The sequence below is a fragment of the Leucopleurus acutus genome (assembly GCF_964270905.1).
Source record: "Leucopleurus acutus genome assembly, chromosome: 3".
In the NCBI taxonomy this organism is placed as follows: domain Eukaryota; kingdom Metazoa; phylum Chordata; class Mammalia; order Artiodactyla; family Delphinidae; genus Leucopleurus; species Leucopleurus acutus.
Window position 1 is genome coordinate 66,171,115 of NC_139145.1, and position 25,641 is coordinate 66,196,755.

General features: G+C 35.7%; 1 protein-coding gene across 1 annotated transcript in view; it reads left to right on the top strand.

The window, feature by feature from the left end:
• Nucleotides 1-25,641, top strand: part of KIF3A (kinesin family member 3A) — a gene marked incomplete at its 5' end in the record, with an annotated part of 80,087 nt that overhangs the window by 38,639 nt on the left and 15,807 nt on the right. Inside the window, 5 exon segments of the mRNA XM_082837200.1 lie at nt 7,715-7,820; nt 12,205-12,344; nt 12,971-13,168; nt 13,473-13,647; nt 18,175-18,273. Coding sequence (XP_082693326.1) covers nt 7,715-7,820; nt 12,205-12,344; nt 12,971-13,168; nt 13,473-13,647; nt 18,175-18,273 — 718 coding nt within the window.

Sequence of the window (25,641 nt, forward strand, 5' to 3'; positions counted from 1 at the left end):
TTTTCTTGTTGAGTCTGGCTGAAGGTTTATCAATTTTGTTTATCTTTTCAAAGAACCAGCTTTTAATTTGATTGATCTTTTCTATTGTTTTCTTTATCTCTATTTCATTTATTTCTGCTCTGATCTTTATGATTTCTTTCCTTCTATTTGGTTTTGTTTGTTCTTCCTCTAATTGCTTTAGGTGTAAGGTTAGGTTTATTTGAGATTTTTCTTGTTTCCTGAGGTAAGATTGTATTGCTATAAACTTCCCTCTGAGAACTGCTTTCGCTGCATCCCATAGGTTTTGGATAGTTGTGCTTTCATTTTCATTTGTCTCTAGGTATTTTTTAATTTTCTCTTTGATTTCTTCAGTTATCCATTGGTTGTTCAGTAGCATATTGTTTAGCCTCTACGTGTTTGTGTTCTTTATAGTTTTTTTCCTTATAATTGATTTCTAATCTCAGAACATTGTGGTTGGAAAAGATGCTTGATATGACTTTTAAAAATAAATTTATTTATTTGTTTTTGGCTGTGTTGGTCTTTGTTGCTGTGAGCGGCCTTTCTCTAGTTGGGGCGAGCGGGGACTACTCTTCGTTGTGGTCAGCGGGCTTCTCACTGCGGTGGCTTCTCTTGTTGCGGAGCACAGGTTCTAGGCACATGGGCTTCAGTAGTTGCGGCACGTGGGCACAGTAGTTGTGGCTCTTGGGCTCTAGAGCTCAGGATCAGTTGTGGTGCATGGACTTAGTTGCTCTGCAGCATGTGGGATCTTTGTGGACCAAGGCTCAAACCTGTGTCCCCTGCATTGGCAGGCGGATTCTTAACCACCGCACCACCAGGGAAGTCCTCATATGATTTTAATTTTCTTAAACTTACCAAGTCTTTGTGGCCCAGCATGTGGTCAATCCTGGAGGATGTTCCATGTGCACTTGAGAAGAATGGGTATTCTGCTGCTTTTGAATGGAACGCTCTATAAATATAAATTAAGTCCATCTGTTCTAATGTGTCATTTAAGGCCTGTTTTTCCTTATTGATTTTCTGTCTGGATGATCTGTCCATTGTTGAAAGTGGAGTGTTCACGTCCCTCACAATTACTGTGTTACTGTCACTTTCTCCTTTTGTGGGTCTTAACATTTGCCTTATATATTGAAGTGCTCCTGTGTTGGGTGCATATATTTAGAATTGTTATCTTTTTCTTGGATTGATCCCTTGATCATTATGTAGTGTCCTTCTTTGTCTCTTGTAACAGTCTTTATTTTAAAATTTGTTTTGTCTGAAACGAGTATTGCTACTCCAGCTTTCTTTTGATTTTCATTTGCATGGAAGACGTTTTTCCATCCCCTCACTTTCAGTCTGTATGTGTCCCTAGATCTCAAGCAGGTCCCTTGTAGACAGCATATATACAGGTCTTGTTTTTGTATCCATTCAGCAGTCTGTGACTTTTGGTTGGAGCATTTAATCCATTTACATTTAAGGTAATTATTGATATGTATGTTCTTATTGCCATTTTGTTCATTGTTTTGGATTTGTTTTTGTAGGTCTTATTTCTCCCCTTCCTCTTTTGTTCTCTTCCTTTGTGATTTGATGACTAACTTTAGAGTTGTGTTTGAATTCCTTTTGCTTTTTTGTGTGTGTATCTATTGCAGATTTTTGATTTGCCATTACCATGAAGTTTTGATATAGTATTCTATATGTAAACAAGATTGATTTAAGTTGCTGGTCTTTTAATTTCAAATGCATTTCCAGAATCCTGCATTTGTACTCTCCTCTTGATTGCTGGTTTTGATATTGTATTTGTGTGTGGATGATTTCCTACCTTTAACATATATTTGCCTTTACTGGTGAGCTTTTCTACTCATAATTTTATTGTGTGTATTTACGTCCTTTTTTTTTCTGCCTAGAGAAGTTCCTTTAGCATTTGTTGCAAAGCTGGTTTGGTGGTGCTGAATTCTCTTAGGTTTTGCTTGTCTGGCAAGCTTTAGATTTCTCCATCAAATCTAAATGAGAGCCTTGCTGGATAGAGTATTCTTGGTTGTAGGTTCTTCCCTTTCATCACTTTATTTTTGTTTGTTTGTTTTAACATCTTTATTGGAGTATAATTGCTTTACAGTGGTGTGTTAGTTTCTGCTTTGAATCAGCTATACATATACATATATCCCCATATCCCCTCCCTTTTGTGTCTCCCTTCCACCCTCTCTATCCCACCCCTCTAGGTGGTCACAAAGCACTGATTTCACTTTAAATATATCATGTCACTCCCTTCTGGCCTGCAGAGTCTCTGCTGAAAAATCAGCTGATAACCTTATGTGGATTCCCTTTTTTTTTCTTTTTTTTTTTTTTGCACGCGCTGTGTGGCATGTGGGATGTGGGATCTTAGTTCCCTGACCAGGGATCAAACCCGTGTCCCCTGCATTGGGAGCGCGGAGTCTTATCCGCTGGACCACCAGGAAAGTCCCTGTGGATTCCCTTTTAAGTTATTTGTTGCTTTTCCTTTGTTGCTTTTAATATTTTTCTCTTTGTCTTTAATTTTTGTCAATTTGATTACTACATGTTTTGGTATGTTCCTCCTTGGGTTTACCTGGCCTGGGACTCTCTGCACTTCCTGGACTTGGGTGACTGTTTCCTTTACCATGTTGGGGAAGTTTTCAGCTATTATCTCTTCAAATATTTTCTTAGGTCCTTTCTCTCACGCTTTTACTTCTGGGATCTCTATAATGTGAATGTCAGTGTGTTTAACGTCGTCCCAGAGGCGTCTGAGACTGTTCTCATTTTTCATTCTTTTTTTAAAAATTCTGTTCCACAGCAGTGATTTCCAGCGTTCTGTCTTCCAGCTTACGTATCCATTTTTCTGCCTCATTTACTCTGCTATTGATTCCATCTTGCGTATTTTTCATTTCTGTTTGTTTGTTCTTTAGATCTTCTAGCTCTTTGTTAAACATTTCCTGTATCTTCTCAGTCTGTGCCTCCATTCTTTTTCTGAGATCTTGGATCATCTTTACTATCATTACTCTGAATTCTTTTTCGTGTAGATTGCCTATCTCCATTTCACTTAGTTGTTCTTCTGGGGTTTTATCTTCTTCCTTCGTCTGGGACATAGTCATCGGCCATCTCATTTTGTCTACCTTTCTGTGATCGTGGTTTCCATTCCGCCAGCTGCAAGGCTGTAGTTCTTGTTGCTTCTGCTGTCTGCCCCCTGGTGGATGAGACTGGTCTAAGAGGCTTGTGCAGGCTTCCTGGTGGGGGGAACTGGTTCCTGCCCACTGGTGAGTTGAGCTGGGTATTGTCCCTCAGGTGGGCAGGGCCGTGTCAAGGGGGCTGTTTAGCAGGCAGCTGTGGGCTCAGGAAAACTTTAGGCAGGCTGTCTTCTGATGGGTGGGGCTGTGTTACCACCCTGTTGGTTGTTTGGCCTGAGGAATCCCACCACTGGAGCCTACAGGCTGTTGGGTGGCACCAGGTCTTGGTAAAAAAATGGCAGCCTCCAGGAGGACTCATGCCAGTGAGTACTCCCTAGAACTACTGCCGCCAGTGTCTTTGTCCCCACAGTGATTCATAGCCAACCCCTGCCTCCCCAGGAGACTCTCCAAGACCAGCAGGTAGGTCTGGCCCAGGCTCCTATGAGGTCACTGCTTTTTCCCCTTGGCACTGGTGTGCATGAGACCTTGTGTGTGCCCTCCAAGAGTAGAGTTCCTCTTTCCCCCAGTCCTGTGGAATTCCTGCAATCATACCCCACTGGCCTTCAAAGCCAGATGCTCTGGGGGCTTCTCCTCTCGATGCCAGACCCCCAGGATAGGAAGCCTGAAGTGGGGCTCAGAACTTTCACCCCTGTGGGAGAACATCTGCGATATAATTATTTTCCAGTTTGTGGGTCACCTACCCAGCAGATATGGGATTTGATTTTATTGCGATTGAGCCCCTTCTAATGTCTTCTTGTGGCTTCTCCTTTGTCTTTGGATGTAGGATATCTTTTTTGGTAGCTTGTAGTGGTTTTTTTTTCGATGGTTGCTTACCAGTTAGTTGTGATTTTGGTGTTTTCTTGATACAGGGTGAGCTCATGTCCTTCTATCTGCCATCTTGTCTCAGGGTCCTGCTTTATTTCAGAATCATATTCAGTTTCTTCATATTTCATGTCTAATTAGTTTATCTATAATTAATAATTGAATATGGAATTAATATCTTGTGATTGACCGTAGACTTTGCAGACTGATGCCGGTTTGAAGAATGTTTTCAGTCTGCAATGAGATGAGAATAGTAAATGAAAGTACATGCTTAAAAACTTTTATAGTAATTTGACATTGTCATGGTATCCAAGTGTATGATTTTTGTATTTTTCAGAGATATCACTTTCCACATTAGAAATGTATGTATAATTCTTTACCATAGATTTTTCTGAGAAGCGTTGATATAAACCAGTAATATTCAAACATTTTAAAAGATTTAAAGCCATTAAACAGTTGAATCAAACCAAACCTTATGTGGAAGCCCAATCTATAAAATACATGAAAGTAAAGCTCTCTTTAGAACTTGTGTCTAGGTCTGAGAGCCCCCAAACTCACACAATGGCCCCCTCATTGCCACCATGGACCCTCTAGTGCTTGTCAGAGCACAGTTTGAAACCCACTGGTTTATAGAGACCAACACATTTCTTTACTACTAGTAAAATTAGGGCTTAATGTATATCTCATGACAGAAAAAAGGTAATTTTTCCTAATGTATAAATATATCATTACAGAGACTAAAGAGGGCTTCCCTGGTGGCGCAGTGGTTGAGAGTCTGCCTGCTGATGCAGGGGACATGGGTTTGTGCCCTGGTCTAGGAAGATCCCACATGCCGTGGAGCGGCTGGGCCCATGAGCCATGGCCGCTGAGCCTTCGTGTCCGGAGCCTGTGTTCTGCAGTGGGAGAGGCCACAACAGTGAGGGGCTGGCGTACTGCAAAAAAAAAAAAAAAAAGAGAGACTAAAGAAACCTAAAAACCTCTAACTAGATTTAAGATCAACAGCTAGAATTTAGAGTATTTGCCTTTGTGACTTTTGTTTCTGATATAAACTTTTATCATCTTTGTGCAGTCTTACGACCTCTGGAATGGCTCGCGCCACTGGCAGCCACAGGCCTCTGCCTCAGTTTCACTTTATTCTGTTGATTTGTTGGATGTGACTTCTAGGGCCTTGAAAAGTGAATTTTGTATTTCTATTTGTATTTTACAGATAGTATTAAAATACTGTCTGTGTTTTAAATAAATATATCCCAAATACAGCCTTCAAGTTGGGTAAAAGTTCTCATAAAGTTACTCATAGAAAGGTAGTATTTTTACATGGATACCATAGATCTGATTATTTCATTCAGCTGTGTGAAATACTCCAGTGGCTTCAAATTGCTGTTAAGATAAAGACCAATAATTAGAGGAGTGCAAATCAAAATTACAATGAGGTACCACCTCACACTGGTCAGAATGGCCATCATCAAAATGTCTACAAATAATAAATTCTGGAGAGGCTGTGGAGAAAAGGGAACCCTCTTATACTGTTGGTGAACTGTAAATTAGTGCAGCCACGGTGGAAAACAGTATGGAGATTCCTCAGAAAACTTAAAATAGAGTTACTATATGATCTAGCAATCCCATTTCTGGGTATATATCCAAACAAAACTACAATTTGAAAAGATACATGCACCCCAGTGTTCATAGCAGCACTACTTACAATAGCCAAGACACAGAAGCAACCTAAATGTCCATCAACAGATGAATGGATAAAGAAGATGTGGTGTGTATATACACACACACACACACACACACACACACACACACACACACACACACGATGGAATACTATTCAGCCATAAAAAGGAATGAAATAATGCCATTTGCAGCAATGTGCATCAGCCTAGAGATTATCATTCTAAATGAAGTAAGAAAGACAAATATCATACAATGTCACTTATATGTGGAATCTAAAATGTGACTCAAATGAACTTATTTATGAAACAGACTCACAGACATAGAGAACAGACTTGTGGTTGCCAAGGCAGAGGGGGGATAGGGGAGGGATGGATTGGGGGTCTGGGATTAGCAGATGCAAACTATTATATATAGAATGGATAAACAACAAGGTCCTACTGTATAGCACAGGGGACTATATTCAGTATCCTGTAATAAACCATAATGGAAAAGAATATGTATATGTGTGTGTGTATATATATGTATATACATATACATATATATAACTGAGTCACCTTGCTGTGCACCAGAAACCAACATATTGTATATCAACTGCAGTTCAATAATAAAAAAAAAAAGACCAATTACTATTCTTAATCTTATCTCTGCCTCTTGATCTTATCTGGCTACCTCTGTAGCCAGATATCCCACCTGTTTCCCCCCCTGCCACCTACTCTTTCCCTGGCTTTTGTTTGTTTCGTTGGTTTTTATTTTTTAAAATACCTAGTTTTTAGGTTGAGAACTGTTGTTGGGACCAGAGCTCACATCTCCTGGAACGCAGCCCCTGCACTACTTGCCTCCCCAGGTCATGTTCATAGAGCTCCCAAGCCAGGCTGGCCTTACTTCCAAGTGACTGATTAAGAGGAGGCAACCTCTGTCTTCGTTTAGACAACTTCCTGGTTTTCACTTCCTAAGTCATCCTGTTATGTCATGCCTCTGAGCTTCACATTGGTTTTGAGTTTGAAGATTCCCAGTTGACAAACTGTTCTTCTGTGCACAATAAACTCTTACTGAATACTAAAAAAAAATCAAAACCGGGCTTCCCTGGTGGCGCAGTGGTTGAGAGTCCGCCTGCCGATGCAGGGGACACGGGTTCGTGCCCCGGTCCGGGAAGATCCCACATGCCACGGAGCGGCTGGGCCCGTGAGCCACGGCTGCTCAGCTTGCGCGTCCGGAGCCTGTGCTCCGTGGCGGGAGAGGCCACAGCATGAAGGCCCATGTACCGCAAAACAAAACTAAACAAAACAAAAAAACCTAGTTTTTTTCTCATTTCAGGATTCTTGCACATAGTGTTTTCCTCTTGTTCTAACACAGATTGTCTACCTCCTATTTCTTCAAGTCTTAGCTTAAACATCATCTTGGGGAACTTATCCTGTCCCTGCATCACTAGCTTAAGTCTGTCTATAATGCATTCTTTTTTTTAATTCATAAATATTTATTTTTGACTGCATCGGGCCTTCACTGCTGCTCACAGGCTTTCTCTAGTTGCGGCGAGGGGGGGCTACTCTTTGTTGCGGTGCGCGGGCTTCTCATTGCAGTGGCTTCTCGTTGCGGAGCATGAGCTCTAAGTGCTCCAGTAGTTGTGGCACACAGGCTCAGTAGTTGTGGCTCGCGGGCTCTAGAGTGCAGGCTCAGTAGTTGTAGCACACAGGCTTAGTTGCTCTGTGGCATGTGGGATCTTCTGAACCAGGGCACGAACCCGTGTCCCCTGCATTGGCAGGTGGATTCTTAACCACTTCGCCACCAGGGAGGTCCCTATATTGTATTCTTATACTTTCCTGTATTTTTTTTTCTTCATGGCATTATCACAATTGAAATAAAATAAAATAAAATAATTTGTGTGTGTAATTATTCATTTGTATGTTCTCCCTGTAGATTGTTACCCCCACTAGTGTAGAAACTGTCTACCTTGTTCATCACTGTATCCTCACTCTCTAGCACAGTGTCCAACATGTAGTAGATATTCAATAAATAACTGTGGAAGAATTATGGATATATGTGTAAAGTCTGTATGATTTTTTTTTTAGGTTAAAGAAAGACCTGATGTGGGAGTTTATATCAAGGATTTATCAGCTTATGTGGTAAATAATGCTGATGATATGGATAGAATTATGACACTGGGCCACAAAAATCGTAAGTATAGTGCTTAATTGTGATTAAACATTTATGTGTGGAGTAGGCTCTTTTAGAAGCAAACCTGGTATGGCATTTTGCGCCGTAAAGATTGGATTTTTAGGTTTCTTGAAAACCCTTCCTCTTTGACTATTTACTATGTGGAAAGCATATATGAATGAAAGATATCACAGATTGCTTTCCATGCTGACCAAAATTTTGTTACTTAGCAATAGTGCTATATCTTTGAGACTCTCATGTCGCTGTCTCTTGTTAGTAATAATAATATTGGTAACATTTATTGAGTACTTACTGTGTGGCAAGTGCTTGTTCAAATGCGTTATAAGAATGATCTCTTTTAATCCTCAAAATGGGCTATGAAGGTATTAAATTCCTATGTTATGAATGAGGAAACTGAGACTTAAAGTAAATTGTCCAGGTCATATACTACTTAAGTAGCAGAGTGAGCATTTGAATCTACACCATTAGTCAGCATTAACCAGGCAGTATAATGCCTCCCTTTTGTTGACAAGAAAAGCAAACAAAATTAAATAAAGTGGCATTCTTTTTAGTAATTGTTTCAAGTTTTTTCTAAAGAATAAAAAGTTTCAGCAATATTGCTGATGCCCCAGGCCTAGTACTAATGATGTTACTAACAGCAATTAGAGATTAGAGGTAAAAGAAGAGAACATAGGAAATAACCTTTTTTTGTTTTTTAGATTTTTGTGACTAGACTAAAAATCTAGCAAACTCAAGGAAACAAAGCAAAAATTTAAAAAATTCAATTGTATTCTTATAAACCAAATAATAGAAAAATACCACAATTTTAACAGGAAAATGAACAAAAGATGTTTATGACTATGTTATTCATAGAAGAACTATACACAGCAGTAAGTATATGAAAGGATGTTTGACTTCACAAGTAATCAGGAAAATGCATATTAAAACAACAATGGGAGATGTTTTACCCATCAGTTTGGATGAAAGGATATCCAGGTTGGTGAGGCTCTAAGGAAATGGGCAATGGTGATGGGAGTATACAGCCTTTTTGAAGGGCAGGATAACTGTATCTATTGAAATTTTTAAGGATGCATTCCTTTGACCCACTGTTTCTATTTGTAGATATATATTCTAGAAAAATATTTTTTGGTATAAACAAAAAAATACCTTATTACAGCATTACTTGTAATAGCAAAAAGTTTGACACAACCTAAATAACTGGCAGTAAAAAATTGGTTATATAAATTATGGTGCAAAAATATTATGGACTATAATGGAGCTGTAAAAAAAAACAAAACAAAACAGTGAGTTAAATCTACATGTAGAGACCCAAAAGACTTTCCAGATATATATTAAGGGAAAAAGAAAGCTAACTAGCACAGTATGTAATGCATCATCTCATGTGTAAAAAAAGCCAAATTATCAAACTACATATTTGGGTATTTTGTGTGTGTGTTCACATGTATGTATGTGAAATACAAAATGAAAGGACATTTAATAGTGGTTACCTTTAGTGAAGGGGAAATAAGATTGGGGGAAAGGGATATAGGGAGCTTTCACTTTATGTTTTTTGTATGTTTGTATTTTTGAATTTTTTTATACCAGGAATATGTTCATGTATTGCTTATTTAACTTAAGAAATTTTTAACATAAGATTCCATTCACAATAGTGACCAAAACCTTCCATTAACTACCTAAGAATTAATTTAACTTGGTATGTGAGATTTGTCTAAGGAAAAATGAAAAAATTCTAATGAGAGAAATAAAATGAAAGGAAGGTAAAGAGATTTGAACACCTAAGATAGCAGAGAGGAAAATAGTCTTCATTAATAAATAGATTGAGTTCAAGAATTAAAGGTTTAGCTGCAGGGGGGGCCCTCCTGCACTGCTGGTGGGAATGTAAATTGGTGCAGCCACTATGGAGCACAGTATGGAGGTTCCTCAGAAAACTAAAAAGAAGAGTTGCCAGATGATCCAGCAATCCCACTCCTGGACATATATCCAGACAAAACTATAATTTGAAAAGATACATGCACCCCTATGTTCATAGTAGCACTATTCACAATAGCCAAGACATAGAAACAACCTAAATGTCCATCGACAGATGAATGGATAAAGAAGGAATATTACACAATGGAATATTACTCAGACATAAAAAAGAATGAAATAATACCATTTGCGACAACAAGGATGGACCTAGAGATTATCATATTAAGTCGGAAAGAAAAAGACAAATACCATATAATATCACTTATATGTGGAATCTAAAATACAACACAAATGGACACATTTATGAAATGGAAACAGATTCACAGGTACAGAGAACAGACTTGTGGTTGCCAAGGACGAGGGGGGTGGGGAAGAGGAGGATTGGGATAAGTTTTTCTGTACCTCCCTGAAAAACATAAAAATTTAATTTTTTATTCCAAAATAAATATTTTGACAAAAATTACAGCTATGGAAATGTTTTATTTCCATTATGCAGTGTGTTAGGTTGGATCATTTAGTCTACTTGATTGCTGCAAGCTGTTCTCTCCTAGGGATTGTAAAGTTCAGTGTAGGTCACTTTTTTTTTTTTTTTTTTTTTTTGGCGGTACGCGGGCCTCTCAATGTTGTGGCCTCTTCCGTTGCGGAGCACAGGCTCCGGACACGCAGGCTCAGCAGCCATGGCTGACGGGCCCAGCCGCTCCGTGGCATGTGGGATCTTCCCGGACCGGGGCACGAACCTTTGTCCCCTGCATCGGCAGGTGGACTCTCAACCACTGCGCCACCAGGGAAGCCCAGTGTGTAGGTCACTTTTGACATAACATCTGTTGCATTGCTTTGTTTTCATAACCGGAAATATAGAAAAATCACAATCATAAATAGCATGCTTTACTTATATTGCAAAAACAATGGGTATTAAAATATTTAATATGACTTTTTCAAATTACACTTTCTCTCCCACTCCAAACTGGAAAACACTGCTATAGCTTGTTTTGATAATCACATAGCTATAAACCTATTCCTATCCTTTCATAAGGTGGTTCCAGTTTGGAAAATATTTCCCATGGATATAATTCTAAAGAGAAAGAAAGGTATCTACTCAAAGATGCTCATATTAGTGTCCCTTATGAAGAACTAAAATAGGCAGCAACCCCAAATATCTCCCAGTAAGATAATAACTCAAGTTTAGTAAAAATGTCAAGTTGGTTTTTACATGGAAATATATGTAGGAGATATGTAGGAGATAATGTTAAGTGGAAAAAATACAAGGTAAAATAAGACCTACTACTCTGTGGAAATATGTATAGTGTGTTACATCTGATTAGATGATTTGAAGTGGTGTCAGATTTATTAGTTTTTTATATTTTTGGAGAAAAATTGATTTTAAAAATTCATAACTTGATTTAAAAGAAAACAGAAAAGTATAGTATGGAATCACAGATCCTTGCATTTTCCCTCACTGATTTTCCATTTACCTTCTTTCATTGGGCTTTACTTTTCTTTACCAGTGCAATTTACTTTCTAGTTATCTGACTTATAATATAGCCATTTGCTAATAAAGAGTACCCTTTTAATGTTTAAATTGTAAAATCACAGCTCACATGGAGAAGCTCTACATGAATATAGTAGGAAAATAATTTTGGCATTGGGTGAAATTAACATATTACTTTTAAAATACTTTGGAATTTAAGAAAAAAACACCCAATACATGCCTATTGTGAAAAACAAAACAGATCTTTTTCTTTGTTTGCACAATATATTCATGTAAAATATTTATACACACTCAAATTCTTAGCATATTTTGAATGGATGCTTTTGTTTTACAGAAATGGGATTATGCTCTATATTCCTTTCTTTTTTTCATATGTTATGGGTATCTTTCCATGTCATTCAGATCTACCTTATTTTTTTTAAAAACGACTGCTTAGTAATTCATAGTGTGACTATTCTATAATTGATTAACCACTGTCATATTGGTTGTTTCTGATCTCTTGCTGTTGTAAACAGTTCTTCCCTGAATATCTTTGTATCATCTAATGTATATATGCAAGTATTCCTGTGGTTGATTCCCAGAACATATCAATAATACTTTTTAGAGACAGCTGAAACAGCAGTTAATTTTTTGAATTATTTAACATGTATTTTTTATGTAAATTAGTTAATTTTTTAAGCCAGCAATACTTGAAATTAAGTATTTTGTTCTCAGATCCCCTCTTTCATGTGAAAAAAATACAGTTTTTTGTTATCAACATAAATTGTCAGAAATTTCTAATAATGGCTAAATATACCTAAGTTTTTATGTTTTAGCCATGCTCTCTGGCTTTTGGCTCTGATGAAATTCAGTATTCTGGATATTTAATTATTTTTAAAGGCATTCCCTGTTGTTATAGTTTTAAATAATTTCCTCCCTTTATTCAAGGTTCTGTTGGTGCAACTAATATGAATGAACATAGTTCCCGTTCCCATGCCATCTTTACAATTACTATAGAATGCAGTGAAAAAGGCGTTGATGGTAACATGCATGTCAGGATGGGGAAGCTCCATCTTGTAGATCTTGCTGTAAGTAACAGGATGCTACTTAAGAATAACTCTTGTGATTTCTTTTTATTTTATAAATAAATAATAATTCAAGTGAAAAGGAGTGATTATATAATTTTTAAGTTTTACTTGTGTATGTGTTTAACTTATTATTATTTTTTTAATATTTATTTATTTATTTGTCTGCGCCGGGTCTTAATTGTGGCACGTGGGATCTTCGATCTTTGTTGTGGCATGCGGGATCTTTAGTTGCGGCACACGAACTCTTAGTTGCGGCATGTGGGATCTAGTTCCCTGACCAGGGATTGAACCCGGGCTCCCTGCATTGGGAGTGTGGAGTCTTAGCCACTGGACCACTAGGGAAGTCCCCTTAACTTACTACTAATTATGGACTATTTCAAACCTATACAACGTAGATAGAATAGTATAATGATTTCCCATGTACCCATCACCCAACTTCAGCAATTATCAGTTCATGGCCAGTCCTATTTCATCTCTACCCTCAGCCACTTCTTCCCTTCCAGTATTATTTTGAAGTGAATTCCAGATATATTAGATTTTTTACTGTTAAAATACTTTTTTTAACTTTGGGAAGAATATTCTGTATTTTTTATTTTAGCTTTACTTCTGTCTCTGTTTATTGTAAGGGTTCAGAAAGACAAGCAAAAACTGGAGCTACTGGGCAGCGCCTGAAAGAAGCTACAAAAATCAATCTTTCACTTTCTACCCTTGGTAATGTTATTTCTGCCTTGGTTGATGGAAAAAGCACTCATGTGCCTTATCGTAACTCTAAATTGACTCGTCTTCTTCAGGATTCCTTAGGAGGAAATTCAAAAACCATGATGGTAAGACTTAATTGGTCGTATAGTTATCATCAGGAAAATTTAAGATTCCTGCTTATGCCAGTAGTTAATATTCATAACATTTAAAAAACTATTGATTATTTTACTTTTTAAAATTTGGGGTTATTTTTTCTAGCACACCATGTGTGCGAGTCTATAATTGTATTGTTTGGAAACCTATGTGGTGGTGCCCTCTTTTTCAGGAAGACTGGAATGGAAATATATTCCAAAATTCTTTTTGATATGTTCATAATGGTAGTATTAATTTGTGTCAAGTGTAAAACGTTTTGTATTCCTAATTCAACAGTGTGCAAATATTGGACCAGCAGATTACAATTATGATGAAACCATCAGTACATTGCGGTATGCTAATCGTGCTAAGAATATTAAAAATAAAGCTAGAATTAATGAAGATCCAAAGGATGCTTTGCTTCGTCAGTTTCAGAAAGAAATAGAAGAACTGAAAAAAAAGCTTGAAGAAGGTAACATTTTCTCAAAATATTAATCTTAATGTTGGCTAAAAACGTGTTGTTTAGCCAGTAAGTGTTCTAATAAAAAGCCACCTATTAAAAATTCTCTGAACCTCTAACATTGATATTTAAGGGAATATTTCTGCAAGGTAAATTGATACTTACATACTTTAACATTTCCATATTAAGCTCAAGTAGAATTATATAATATTTGTGTATTGATTTTTTTAAAAAAATTAATTTAATTTAAACCTCCATCTCAGTCCCCATGATCTTTTGTAAAGATTTCATATGTCCACTTATTAAATAATGAATTTTTATTTGTCTCTATATAAGAGCAAGTTCTACCATACATGTATTTAGCGAAAATGACCAGAGTTCTTTGTGATAGGTATCAGTCACTATTATTTGAAGTAAACAAAGCAATTAGAGAGTCATGGGTAAACCTAGTTTACTCTTAAGTAAAAATTCATTGCATGGCCTTGAAAATATGCTTTCGTGTTTAAATTTGAACATGAGATTCTATTTTGGAAATTCTTTTCTAACAAGATATAATGTCAGAAGGTTAGAAAATTTGAAGACCTTATTCATTAGGGCGAGAAATTTACCAACCATCATTAGGCAGTCAGTGACTTCCTGAATCTTCGTGCTAAGAACTAACTGGCATAGGGCTCCTTTGCATACCAGGTGAATAAAGGGCTTTGAAATTGCCTCTTTTCAGTCTGTGGGGAAACTGGTTAGATCAGATATGAAATCCAAAGATGCCAACATCACAAATATTTGGAGAAGGTGCTGATTCAGTAAATTTGAGTAAGATTATTGAGGAAAAGCAGTAATTGAGCTGCCTTAGATAATGGAATTTGGTATTTTAAATTTGACCACTAGGTGGTATTTATAGTCAGTATGTTTTAAAGATGTAAAATTTCTTAGATTTCTTAATATTGAGTTCATATCTTTATTTTGCTGACCCTTTTTTTTACATTTTTTTATTGTGGTAAAATATACATAACATAAAAATTACCGTTTTAACTATTTTTGTGTACAGTTCTGTGGCATTAAGTACATTCACATTATTCTGCAACCATCACCACCATCCATCTCCAGGACTTTTTAATCATTCCAAAATGAACCTCTGTACCCATTAAACACTAGCTCCCCATCCCTCTCTCTCCCTCAGTTCCTGGTAACCCACTGTTCTTTCTATTTCTATGAATTTGACTATTCTAGGTACCCCATGTAAGTAGAATCATATAATATGTCTCCTTTTGTGTCTGGCTTATTTTACTTAACATAATGTCCTCAGTGTTCATCCATATTGTTGCATGTGTCAGAATTTCCTTCCTTTTTAAGACTGAATAATATTCCATTGTGTGTATATACCATGTTTTGTTTATACCTTCATCTGTTGATGGACACTTGGGTTGCTTCTATCTTTTGACTGTTGTGAATAATGCTACTATGAATGTGGTGTACAAATTCCTGTTTGAGTCCTTGCTTTCAATTCAAGATCCAGTTGTGGATCACACATTGCATTTAGTTGTCATGTCTGTTTAGTTTCCACCAGTCTCCAATTCCTCAGTCTTTATTTGTTGTACATGATCTTGATGCTTTTGAAGAGTACTGGTCATGTATTTGTAGAATGTTCCTCAATTTGTATTTATTTATAGTTTTCTCATAATTATTCTGCAAATTTTCTCCACTATAAATCTACTATTTTATTATTTCCTTTGTAATTAATATGTACCTTGTGGAGAGATATTGGGTTGGCCAAAAAGTGCCTTCGGTTTTTAAGTAAAAATAAAAGACACATTTTTTGTCTTCACCAAGAACTTTATTGAACAACATATTCACCCTTTTGTTCTAGTACCTTCTGCCATTGTTCAGGCAACTTCATAATTCCATCTTACCAAAACTTTTTATCTTTTTGAGCAAAGAACTGTTCCAGGTGCCTTTTATAGTCTTCCAGGGAATTGAAATTTCTTCCATTAAGAGAATTTTGTAAAGACCAAAATAAATGGAAATCTGAAGGTGCAATGTCTGGTGAATATGGCGGATGAATCAGAACTTCCCAGCCAAGCTGTAACAATTTTTGCCTGGTCATCAAAGAAACATGCCGTCTTGCGTTATCCTGATGGAAGATTATGCATTTTCTGTTGACTAATTCTGGATGCTTTTCATCGAGTGCTGCTTTCGGTTGGTAACTGGGAGCAGTACATGTTGGAATTAAGCGTTTGATTTTCCGGAAGGAGCTCATAATAGAGGACTCCCTTCCAGTCCCACCATATGCACAACATCACCTTCTTTGGATGAAGACCGGCCTTTGGTGTGGTTGGTGGTGGTTCATTTAGCTTGCCCCACAATCTCTTCCATTCCACATTATTGTACAGTATCCGCTTTTCATTGCCCATCACGATTTGTTTTAAAAATGGAATGTTTTCATTACATTTGTGTAGAGAATCGCATTAGGATATACTGTCAAGAAGTTGTGTGTTTTTTTTCTGCTTAACTTATGTGGAACCCAAACATCAAAGCGATTAACATAACCAAGCTGGGGCAAATGATTTTCAACGCTTGATTTTCATGTTTTGAGTATGTCGGCTATCTCCTGCGTGGTATAACGTTGATTGTTCTCAGTTACTGTCTCGATTTGATTGCTATCAACTTCAACTGGTTTACCAGACTGTGGAGCATCATCCAGTTGGAAATCTCCAGCACGACCCTTCACAAATCACTTTTGACACGTTTGCTCAGTCACAGCACCTTCTCCATACACTGCACAAATCTTTTTTTGCATTTCGGTTGCGTTTTTACCTTTCTTGAAATGATAAAGCATAATATGCCAAAAATGTTCCTTTTTTTCTTCCATCTTCAATATTAAAATGGGTACACAAAAATTCACCAGCTTTGATAAGTCTTTTTTTTAAATACACGTTGATGTGGCAGCTGTCACATACAATCTAACAAAATTGTTTCGAATGAAGTTAAAGACAACTAAGTGCTACTAGAGCCATCTTATGGAAAAAAACCGAATGAACCTTTTGTTAAATTATGTTTTATATTTTTACTTTTTAAATTTTATTTTTTATACAGAAGTTTCTTATTAGTTATCTGTTTTATACATATTAGTGTATATATGTCTATCCCAGTCTCCCAGTTCATCCCACTGCCACCCACCCCCTGCTTGGTGTCCATACGTTTGTTCTCTACATCTGTGTCTCTGTTTCTGCTTTGCAAACCCGCCGAATGAACCTTTTGGCCAACCAAATACTTTGAGACTATTCAAAGGTCCTGTTTTTCATCATACTTTCTTCCACTAATGTTAGCATCCAACAGTAGTTTGTGCATTTGCTCAATGGTGACATTCTCTTCCCATTGTTCCTTCTAATGTTTAGTGTTTGGAGTGTCTGGAATTCTACTGTAAGGAAAAGCAGTCTCTTCTCCCCCACTTGTTTATTTATTTGAGTATTTTTTATGTCAATATGGACTCATGGATAATTATTTTAGTCTGTGGGTTTATAATACAATAATATTATTTATTTTATTGTTCAGATTGTTCCAGCTTTGGCCATTAGGAGTTCCTTCAGGGTAGTTCATATATCCTGTCAACATGCTCCCATCAGTTTGTTTGTTTACTTGTTTTTTGAGCACTTCCTCACTTTCTGGCACCACAGATGCTTAGAGCTCATTTTTTTATTTTCCCTACCCTGGCCTTAAAATCATTTATTTCTCTCTGGCTCCTTTCACTGGAGAATGGTATTTAGAAACCAAGATTTAGGCATTAGGTGTGCTCATTGCTACCAGGGTGTCATTGTTTCTAGGCCTAAAGAACAAAATATGTTTAATGAATTTCTTCTCCCGAGACTCTGTGATTTCTTTCCATCTTTAATTTGTAGGTTCAAATATTATATTATGATTAGTGTATATTTTACTCCTCCCCCAGTTACTTTTATTTTCTTAGATATTTCATATATGGACAGTAGTAATTTTAAATAACTACTTTGAAGGTATTATAGCACTGATTTGCATTAATATTAGCTTAATCCCTTTTTTTGATTTTTTAAGTTAACATATTTGTGTACAAATAAGCCCTTCTTCTTTTGAATTACTTCATGTGATATAGTCCTAAAAGTGGGATCATTGTGTTCGATGACAGTTTTATGGCCCTTAAAAAAATAAACAGGTTGAATGAATTTAAAATCTTAAACAGAAAACTAAGAAAATGCTCCCCAAAAGTGATCATATTTTTTAAAGACTGAAATAATAACTCTAACATGTAACATTTAGAACTGTACTTAAACTAATAATTTGAAATTTTAAACGGATCAGAATCTAACTTCTCTTTAGGAACTTTAAAAATAAAGCCTCTGTGTACATTGTATCTGTTTCTGAGGTTAACATATCTGATATACTGTCTAGGAATATTAAAATAAGGTTTGTTTAGGGCACAAAAACTTAATGAAGAAAGTTTATATAGGCATTTCCTAAATAGCCAGTGACCTGGCACAGAATAAACATCATTGTATTAAATTTCTATTTAAGGGGAAGAAATATCAGGCTCTGATATCAGTGGGTCAGAGGAGGAGGATGATGAAGAGGGTGAGGTTGGAGAAGATGGAGAGAAAAGGAAAAAAAGAAGGGGTAAGTTCATTTTAGTGTTCTGGAAATTAAATGAGATTGCTGCCTAATGATGGTTTAACATTCCTAAGGCTGTCGAGTGCATGACTTTTATTTTGCCATTTTTAATTGTGGTAGCAATTAGAACAGAGGAAGTATGCCATGTACCTGGTTAACTTTGCATTATTTTTTCCTCCTATACTGATATCCTATTTCTAGATGAATCAGCATATAATATGTTCTGGTTTTGTTTTTTTTACAATTTAGAATTATAAAAATCTGTGATAGTGGATATACCATTTTAAAATTTCACATGGGATTTTAATTTAATGTGAGGACTTTTATTTATGTTAGGAATCTAAATTTTTAGGAAATTAGGATAATGTGGAATTTTTTTTCAAACATGATTACGCTTTAATCATTGAATTTTTAAGTAATAAATTTGTAGAAGCATTGTATTTTTAATAGAATGTAAAATGTATTCTCTTTATAAAATGTACCCTCATTCTCACCTGTTACACTGGGCACTTGTTGCCAAGTATGAATTGAGACTGTGTTCATTGTGATAAAGATATAGATGACATGCAAAAGAGAGAGACATATTATAATGGCCTACATTTCAAATCCTTTAACCCTGAATATTTATTTCAGAACTCTCTTCCATTAATGTGGATCATTGTTTTCAAGCTGGTGCATATTTTGCTTGTCTTATTAAAATGTTCTTGCTGAAAATAAACCCATCGCTGTTTGATCAGGTGTCCCTAATTTAAAAGCCATAAAGAGTCCTTCAAAAGACAGGAAAAATATAATTTAGAGCAAGAGTTGGCAAGTAGTCTGCTGGCCAAATTCAGCCCACCACCTGTTTTTGTAAATAAAAGTTTATGAAACAGCCATGCTCATTTGTTTACATATGGTCTACAGCTGCCTTCACATGCGTCTGTCTGGCCTACAAAGCCTAAAGCACTTATCATCTGTCCCTTTACAGAAAATGTTTGCAGACCCCTGATTTAGAGAAGTGGTTTTGTGTTCACACCTGTTTTTTCAGAGTAAAGTATTCAAAGCTAAAGCAGATGATAGATTAGTTAAAAATAAAGTTTTAAATAGAAAAAAATGCCACTGCTTAATATGTTAAAATATTTAATAGTAACATATCTTCCTTCCAGGCTTAGAAATTTTAAAAATTTCAGTAAGCCTTTCAAAGTTTTGCTGTGAAACCTTAAACATATATAATCACATATGATAGTTTGATGTTTTGGAGGTGAAAGAGTAAAATTGAAGACAAACCAAACTGTCTGTATTAAAGGGTAATTTATCATTCCTGTAATTTTAATTGTTCGTGACTTTAAAATTTAAAACTCAGTTCCTTTAGCTTATCAACCTAAATGGTTTAAATAGACTTAAATGTTACCAAATGATTTGTTTATTTTTATTCTCTTCATTCCAACCCTCTGAATTACTATATTTTAAGTGAATAGTGGGGTTTGCCCACAGTGGATTCTTAAAGGAATAGAGTTTCTAATTCCCCTGTATGGCTTTGTAATTAGAGAATACTGCATAGAGTACCAAGACTGGTTTTAAGGGAAAGTAGGTTTTGATTCTTTAATACAAAGCTTGATTGTCCTTTAAAATTCTTTCTTTGGAATTGAATTTTTCTCTGTGTATGTGTTCATTTTCTTGTTTCCTCTTTCTTTGGTTCCCGTTGGGCTCATTTCTTTGTCTTCCAGGCAGTAGCAGCAGCAGTAGTTCAGACTCCACATGTTCTGTCATAGAGAAACCTCTGGATAAGTTCTTGCCTAGTGAGTGGTAGCTCTTAAATTCTCTAACAGAGCTTTGGCTTTTCCATAACCCATGGGCTTCATTTGAGAAATGCTGCACCGCTCCCTGTCATTACTTAAAGAATACATGTTGGACTTCTCAGTAAAACAAAGCATGTGATGACTTTAGCTCCCCTCTTCATTGCTTCCAGTTAACCATAATTGTTAAAACATATGCTTACGCTTATGTTTGAGACAATGGAAGAGAGATTCATGCTTTTGCAGTTGAGATAATGTAAAGAGAGCTAGTAAGCTGTATAAGAGAATAACTCTTGGTTCCTTTTTATGTTTCATGATACATCCTAGTCAGGTAAGGGACCTGTAATAACAAAATCCTGAATTTCTTAAGGTACACCTTATATTTGGAAGTACACCAGTGCCCTTTATAACATGTCTTATAGTTAAAAAGATTTTACTCCTTGGTGTCCTGTTCTTAGGGGTAGCTTAAGATTGAAAACTCCCTAATAAAGAAAAATGTAAAGTTTGAAGCAAGTAAAGATAAATTGAATGGTATTTTATTTCAAATGGCCATTTATCCTTATTTCTGAACTACCTGATTGATTTTAAGAAACTTTCTAAGGTATGATTAGAGAATTCAGATCCACACGAAATTGTTATGCAGGATCTATCTATCTAGACTTATTTCAAACCTTTTCTTACACTGTAATTTAATAAATTAAGTTGAAAAGTATTATTAATTTTATTTATATTTTAGTTTTCAGAAGGAAAGAGAGTTGATGCTTCCTTGTACTAGTTTGCAGCTTACTGCTTTTTAAAGCATTATCTGTATACCTACCTTTCCCAAACTAATAACAGAAACATTCGGTTATTGTTCTTATGCTTTTAGCTTGCTAGAGGAAGACTTCCAAGAATATTAGGAATTATTTTCTCTATTGCAATTCTTACATTTTACCAAGACAATTAATTTCATAGGCTAACCTATAAAATACATGAAATTGCTTTAGAAACCATGTAGAAGTCTCATTTTGTATTACAAACTGCAAAATATAGAAAATATCTGAGTGGGAGGCACTACAATTTAATTTTCTGTTTTAAAATTTTACTTTAATCCTTAGAAAGTAGTTACATCAAAGTATATTATGAAATGAGTTGTACCTTGTTCAGTTCAAGCAGTTTTAGTTACTCTTTATATACCTGGCATATAACATTGAATTCTTTTGTTGCACTGTGGGTGTGTTGGTGATGTGGAGAGATGGTTGTCCCAGCATGTGGTTGCTGTGCGTACCTTCCCTTTTAAAAATATGAATGGCCTTTTTTTTTTTAAGGTGTTCTTTGTTTGAACTATCAGTTGATCATTTACTTCTATAGAATCATTATTATAATTACCCTTAACAGTCTACTAATAGGTTGAATGCAGGTTTGTTATTATACAGGTGTACTTCACTTTATGCAATAAATGTTTTTTTCTGAAAAAATTGCTTATAAATCAAGTTGGGAAATCAATTGTATTGGGAGAACTTGCTGTCTTTAAAAATTCTTTATTAAATGCTTTTGTTTATCACATAATCACTACAGTTTACTCTAAACTCTAGTTGGTTGAAGTTTTTGTGTTGGATTTTCTTAAAGGGGGGCACACCTGTAATGTATCCTTCTATTAGAAGGTCATTGAATTGGGAAATTTCGAAAATGAACAATGTGACTTTTGCTACTTTTAACTTATTAATATTTAAAATTGGCTTAATTTTCTGTTTGCCCTTTTAGATTACTTCCCAGGTCTTAGCAGGTTCCCAATTCCATGTCCACCATTTGTTGCTGAACTGTTATGTTTGCAGGAGTTTGGGAGTCAGTGTGAGCTCTTAAGATTGATTTGAATTGTAATCTTACACTAAATCTTATTATCTTGCTTAAATTATTGTCTCTGATTATGTTGAATATACTTTTCTTTTGCATACAACTGCTCTATTTCAGTTTTTATAATGATTTATTCCTATACTTATACTATAAATAAATGCTGTTATACATTTTTCTTTGTTCTACAAAAGAAATAATGTTTTTTCTTTTTTTCCTCCTCATCTCTGTGCATATGCTTCCTGTCTACGGTTTGCTTACTACTTCTTATTGAAAGATCAAGCAGGTTGGTGTGATTGATTTGCACTCCATGTGGTACAATTATTTAAACTATAAAGAACTTTGTTGTTTAACTACATTACATTTTTTTTATTTAATGATTTTTTTTACAAGGTAAGTATCTGTCTTTGTATTTTAAAATATAGTTCAACTTTAGCATTTTTTACAAAAAATTTCCTTTTTTACTAAATTCTTTCTTTTAAAATTTATTTCAGTTTTTATTGAGGAAGGTATTAGGAACATTTTTTTTTCAATTTTATTTTATTTATTTTTTTATACAGCAGGTTCTTATTAGTTATCCATTTTATACATATTAGTGTATACATGTCAATCCCAATCTCCCAATTCATCCCATCCCCTACCCCCACCCCCCCGCCCCCCGCCACTTTCCCTGCTTGGTGTCCATATGTTTGTTCTCTACATCTGTGTCTCAATTTCTGCCCTGCAAACCAGTTCATCTATACCATTTTTCTAGGTTCCACATATATGTGTTAATATACAATATTTGTTTTTCTCTTTATGACTTACTTCACTCTGTATGACAGTCTCTAGATTCATCCACATCTCAACAAATGACCCAATTTTGTTCCTTTTTATGGCTGAGTAATATTCCATTGTATATATGTACCACAACTTCTTTATCCATTCTTCAGTCGATGGGCATTTAGGTTGCTTCCATGACCTGGCTATTGTAAACAGTGCTGCAGTGAACATTGGGGTGCACGTGTCTCTTTGAATTATGGTTTTCTCTGGGTATATGCCCAGTAATGGGATTGCTGCGTCATATGGTAATTCTATTTTTAGTTTTTTAATGAACCTCCATATTGTTCTCCATAGTGGCTGTATCAATTTACATTCCCACCAACAGTGCAAGAGGGCTCCCTTTTCTCCACACCCTCTCCAGCATTTGTTGTTTGTAGATTTTCTGATGATGCCCATTCTAACTGGTGTGAGGTGATACCTCATTGTAGCTTTAACTTGCATTTTTCTAATAATTAGTGATGTTGAGCAACTTTTCATGTGCTTCTTGGCCATCTGTATGTCTTCTTTGGAGAAATGTCTATTTAGGTCTTCTGCCCATTTTTGGATTGGGTTGTTTGCTTTTTTAATATTGAACTGCATGACCTGTTTATATATTTTGGAGATTAATCTTTTGTCCGTTGATTCATTTGCAAATATTTTCTCCCATTCTGAGGGTTGTCTTTTAGTCTTGTTTGTAGTTTCCTTTGCTGTGCAAAAGCTTTTAAGTTTCAGTAGGTCCCATTTGTTTAGTTTTGTTTTTATTTCCATTACTCTAGGAGGTGGATCAAAAAAGATATTGCTGTGATTTATGTCAAAGAGTGTTCTAACTATGTTTTCCTCTAAGAGTTTTATAGTGTCTGGTCTTACATTTAGGTTTCTAATCCATTTTGGGTTTGTTTTTATGTATGGTGTTAGGGAGTGTTCTAATTTCATTCTTTTACATGTAGCTGTCCAGTTTTCCCAGCACCACTTATTTGAAGAAACTGTCTTTTTTCCATTGTATATCCTTACCTGCTTTGTCATAGATTAGTTGACCATAGGTGTGTGGGTTTATCTCTGGGCTTTATATCCTGTTCCATTGATCTGTATCTCTGTTTTTCTGCCAGTACCATATTGTCTTGATTACTGTAGCTTTGTAGTATAGTATGAAGTCAGGGAGTATGATTCCTGCAGGTTCATTTTTTTCCCTCAAGACTGCTTTGGCTATTCGGGGTCTTTTGTGTCTCTATACAAATTTTAAGATGTTTTGTTCTAGTTCAGTAAAAAATGCCATTGGTAATTTGATAGGGATTGCATTGAATCTGTAGATTGCTTTGGGTAGTATAGTCATTTTCACAGTATTGATTCTTCCAATCCAAGAACATGGAATATCTCTCCATCTGTTGGTATCATCTTTAATTTCTTTCATCAGTGTTTTATAGTTTTCTGCCTACAGGTCTTTTGTCTCCCTAGGTAGGTTTATTCCTAGGTATTTTATTCTTTTTGTTGCAATGGTAAATGGGAGTGTTTCCTTAATTTCTCTTTCAGATTTTTCATCATTAGTATATAGGAATGCAAGAGATCTCTGTGCATTAATTTTGTATCCTGCAACTTTACCAGATTCATTGATTAGCTCTAGTAGTTTTCTGGTGGCATCTTTAGGATTCTCTATGTATAGTATCATATCATCTGCAAACAGTGACAGTTTTACTTCTTCTTTTCCAATTTGTATTCCTTTTATTTCTTTTTCTTCTCTGATTGCCGTGACTAGGACTTCCAAAACTATGTTGAATAATAGTGGTGAGAGTGGACATCCTTGTGTTGTTCCTGATGTTAGAGGAAAAGCTTTCAGGTTTTCACCACTGAGAATGATATTTGCTGTGGGTTTGTCGTATATGGCCTTTATTATGTTGAGGTAGGTTCCCTCTATGCCCACTATCTGGAGAGTTTTTATTATAAATGGGTGTTGAATTTTCTTTTTCTGCATCTATTGAGATGATCATATGGTTTTTATTCTTCAGTTTGTTAATATGTTGTATCACATTGATTGATTTGCATATATTGAAGAATCCTTGCATCCCTGGTATAAATCCCACTTGACCATGGTGTATGATCCTTTTAATGTGTTGTAGGATTCTGTTTGCTAGTATTTTGTTGAGGATTTTTGCACCTATATTCAAGAGTGATATTGGTCTGTAACTTTCTTTTTTTGTAGTATCTTTGGTTTTGGTATCAGGGTGATGGTGGCCTCATAGAATGCATTTGGGAGTGTTCCTTCCTCTGCAATTGTTTGGAAGAGTTTGAGAAGGATGGGTGTTAGCTGTTCTCTAAATGTTTGATAGAATTCACCTGTGAAACCTTCTGGTCCTGGACTTTTGTTTGTTGGAAGATTTTTAATCACAGTTTCAATTTCATTACTTGTGATTGGTCTGTTCATATTTTCTATTTATTCCTGGTTCAGCCTTGGAAGGTTATACCTTTCTAAGAATTTGTCCGTTTCTTCCAGGTTGTCCATTTTATTGGCATAGAGTTGCTTGTAGTAGTCTCTTAGGATGCTTTGTAATTCTACGGTGTCCATTGTAACTTCTCCGTTTTCATTTCTAGTTTTATTGATTTGAATCCTCTCCCTCTTTTTCTTGATGAGTCTGGCTAATGGTTTATCAATTTTGTTTATCTTCTCAAAGAACTAGCTTTTAGTTTTATTGATCTTTATGATTTCTTTCCTTCTACTAACTTTGGGTTTTGTTTGTTCTTCTTTCTCTAGTTCCTTTAGGTGTAAGGTTAGATTGTTTGAGATTTTTCTTGTCTCTTGAGGTAGGCTTGTGTTGCTATAAACTTCCCTCTTAGAACTGCTTTTGCTACATCCCATAGGTTTTGTATCGTTGTGTTTTCGTTGTCATTTGTCTCGGTATTTTTTGGTTTCCTCTTTGACTTCTTCGGTGATCTCTTGGTTATATAGTAGCGTATTGTTTTAGCCTCCATGTGTTTG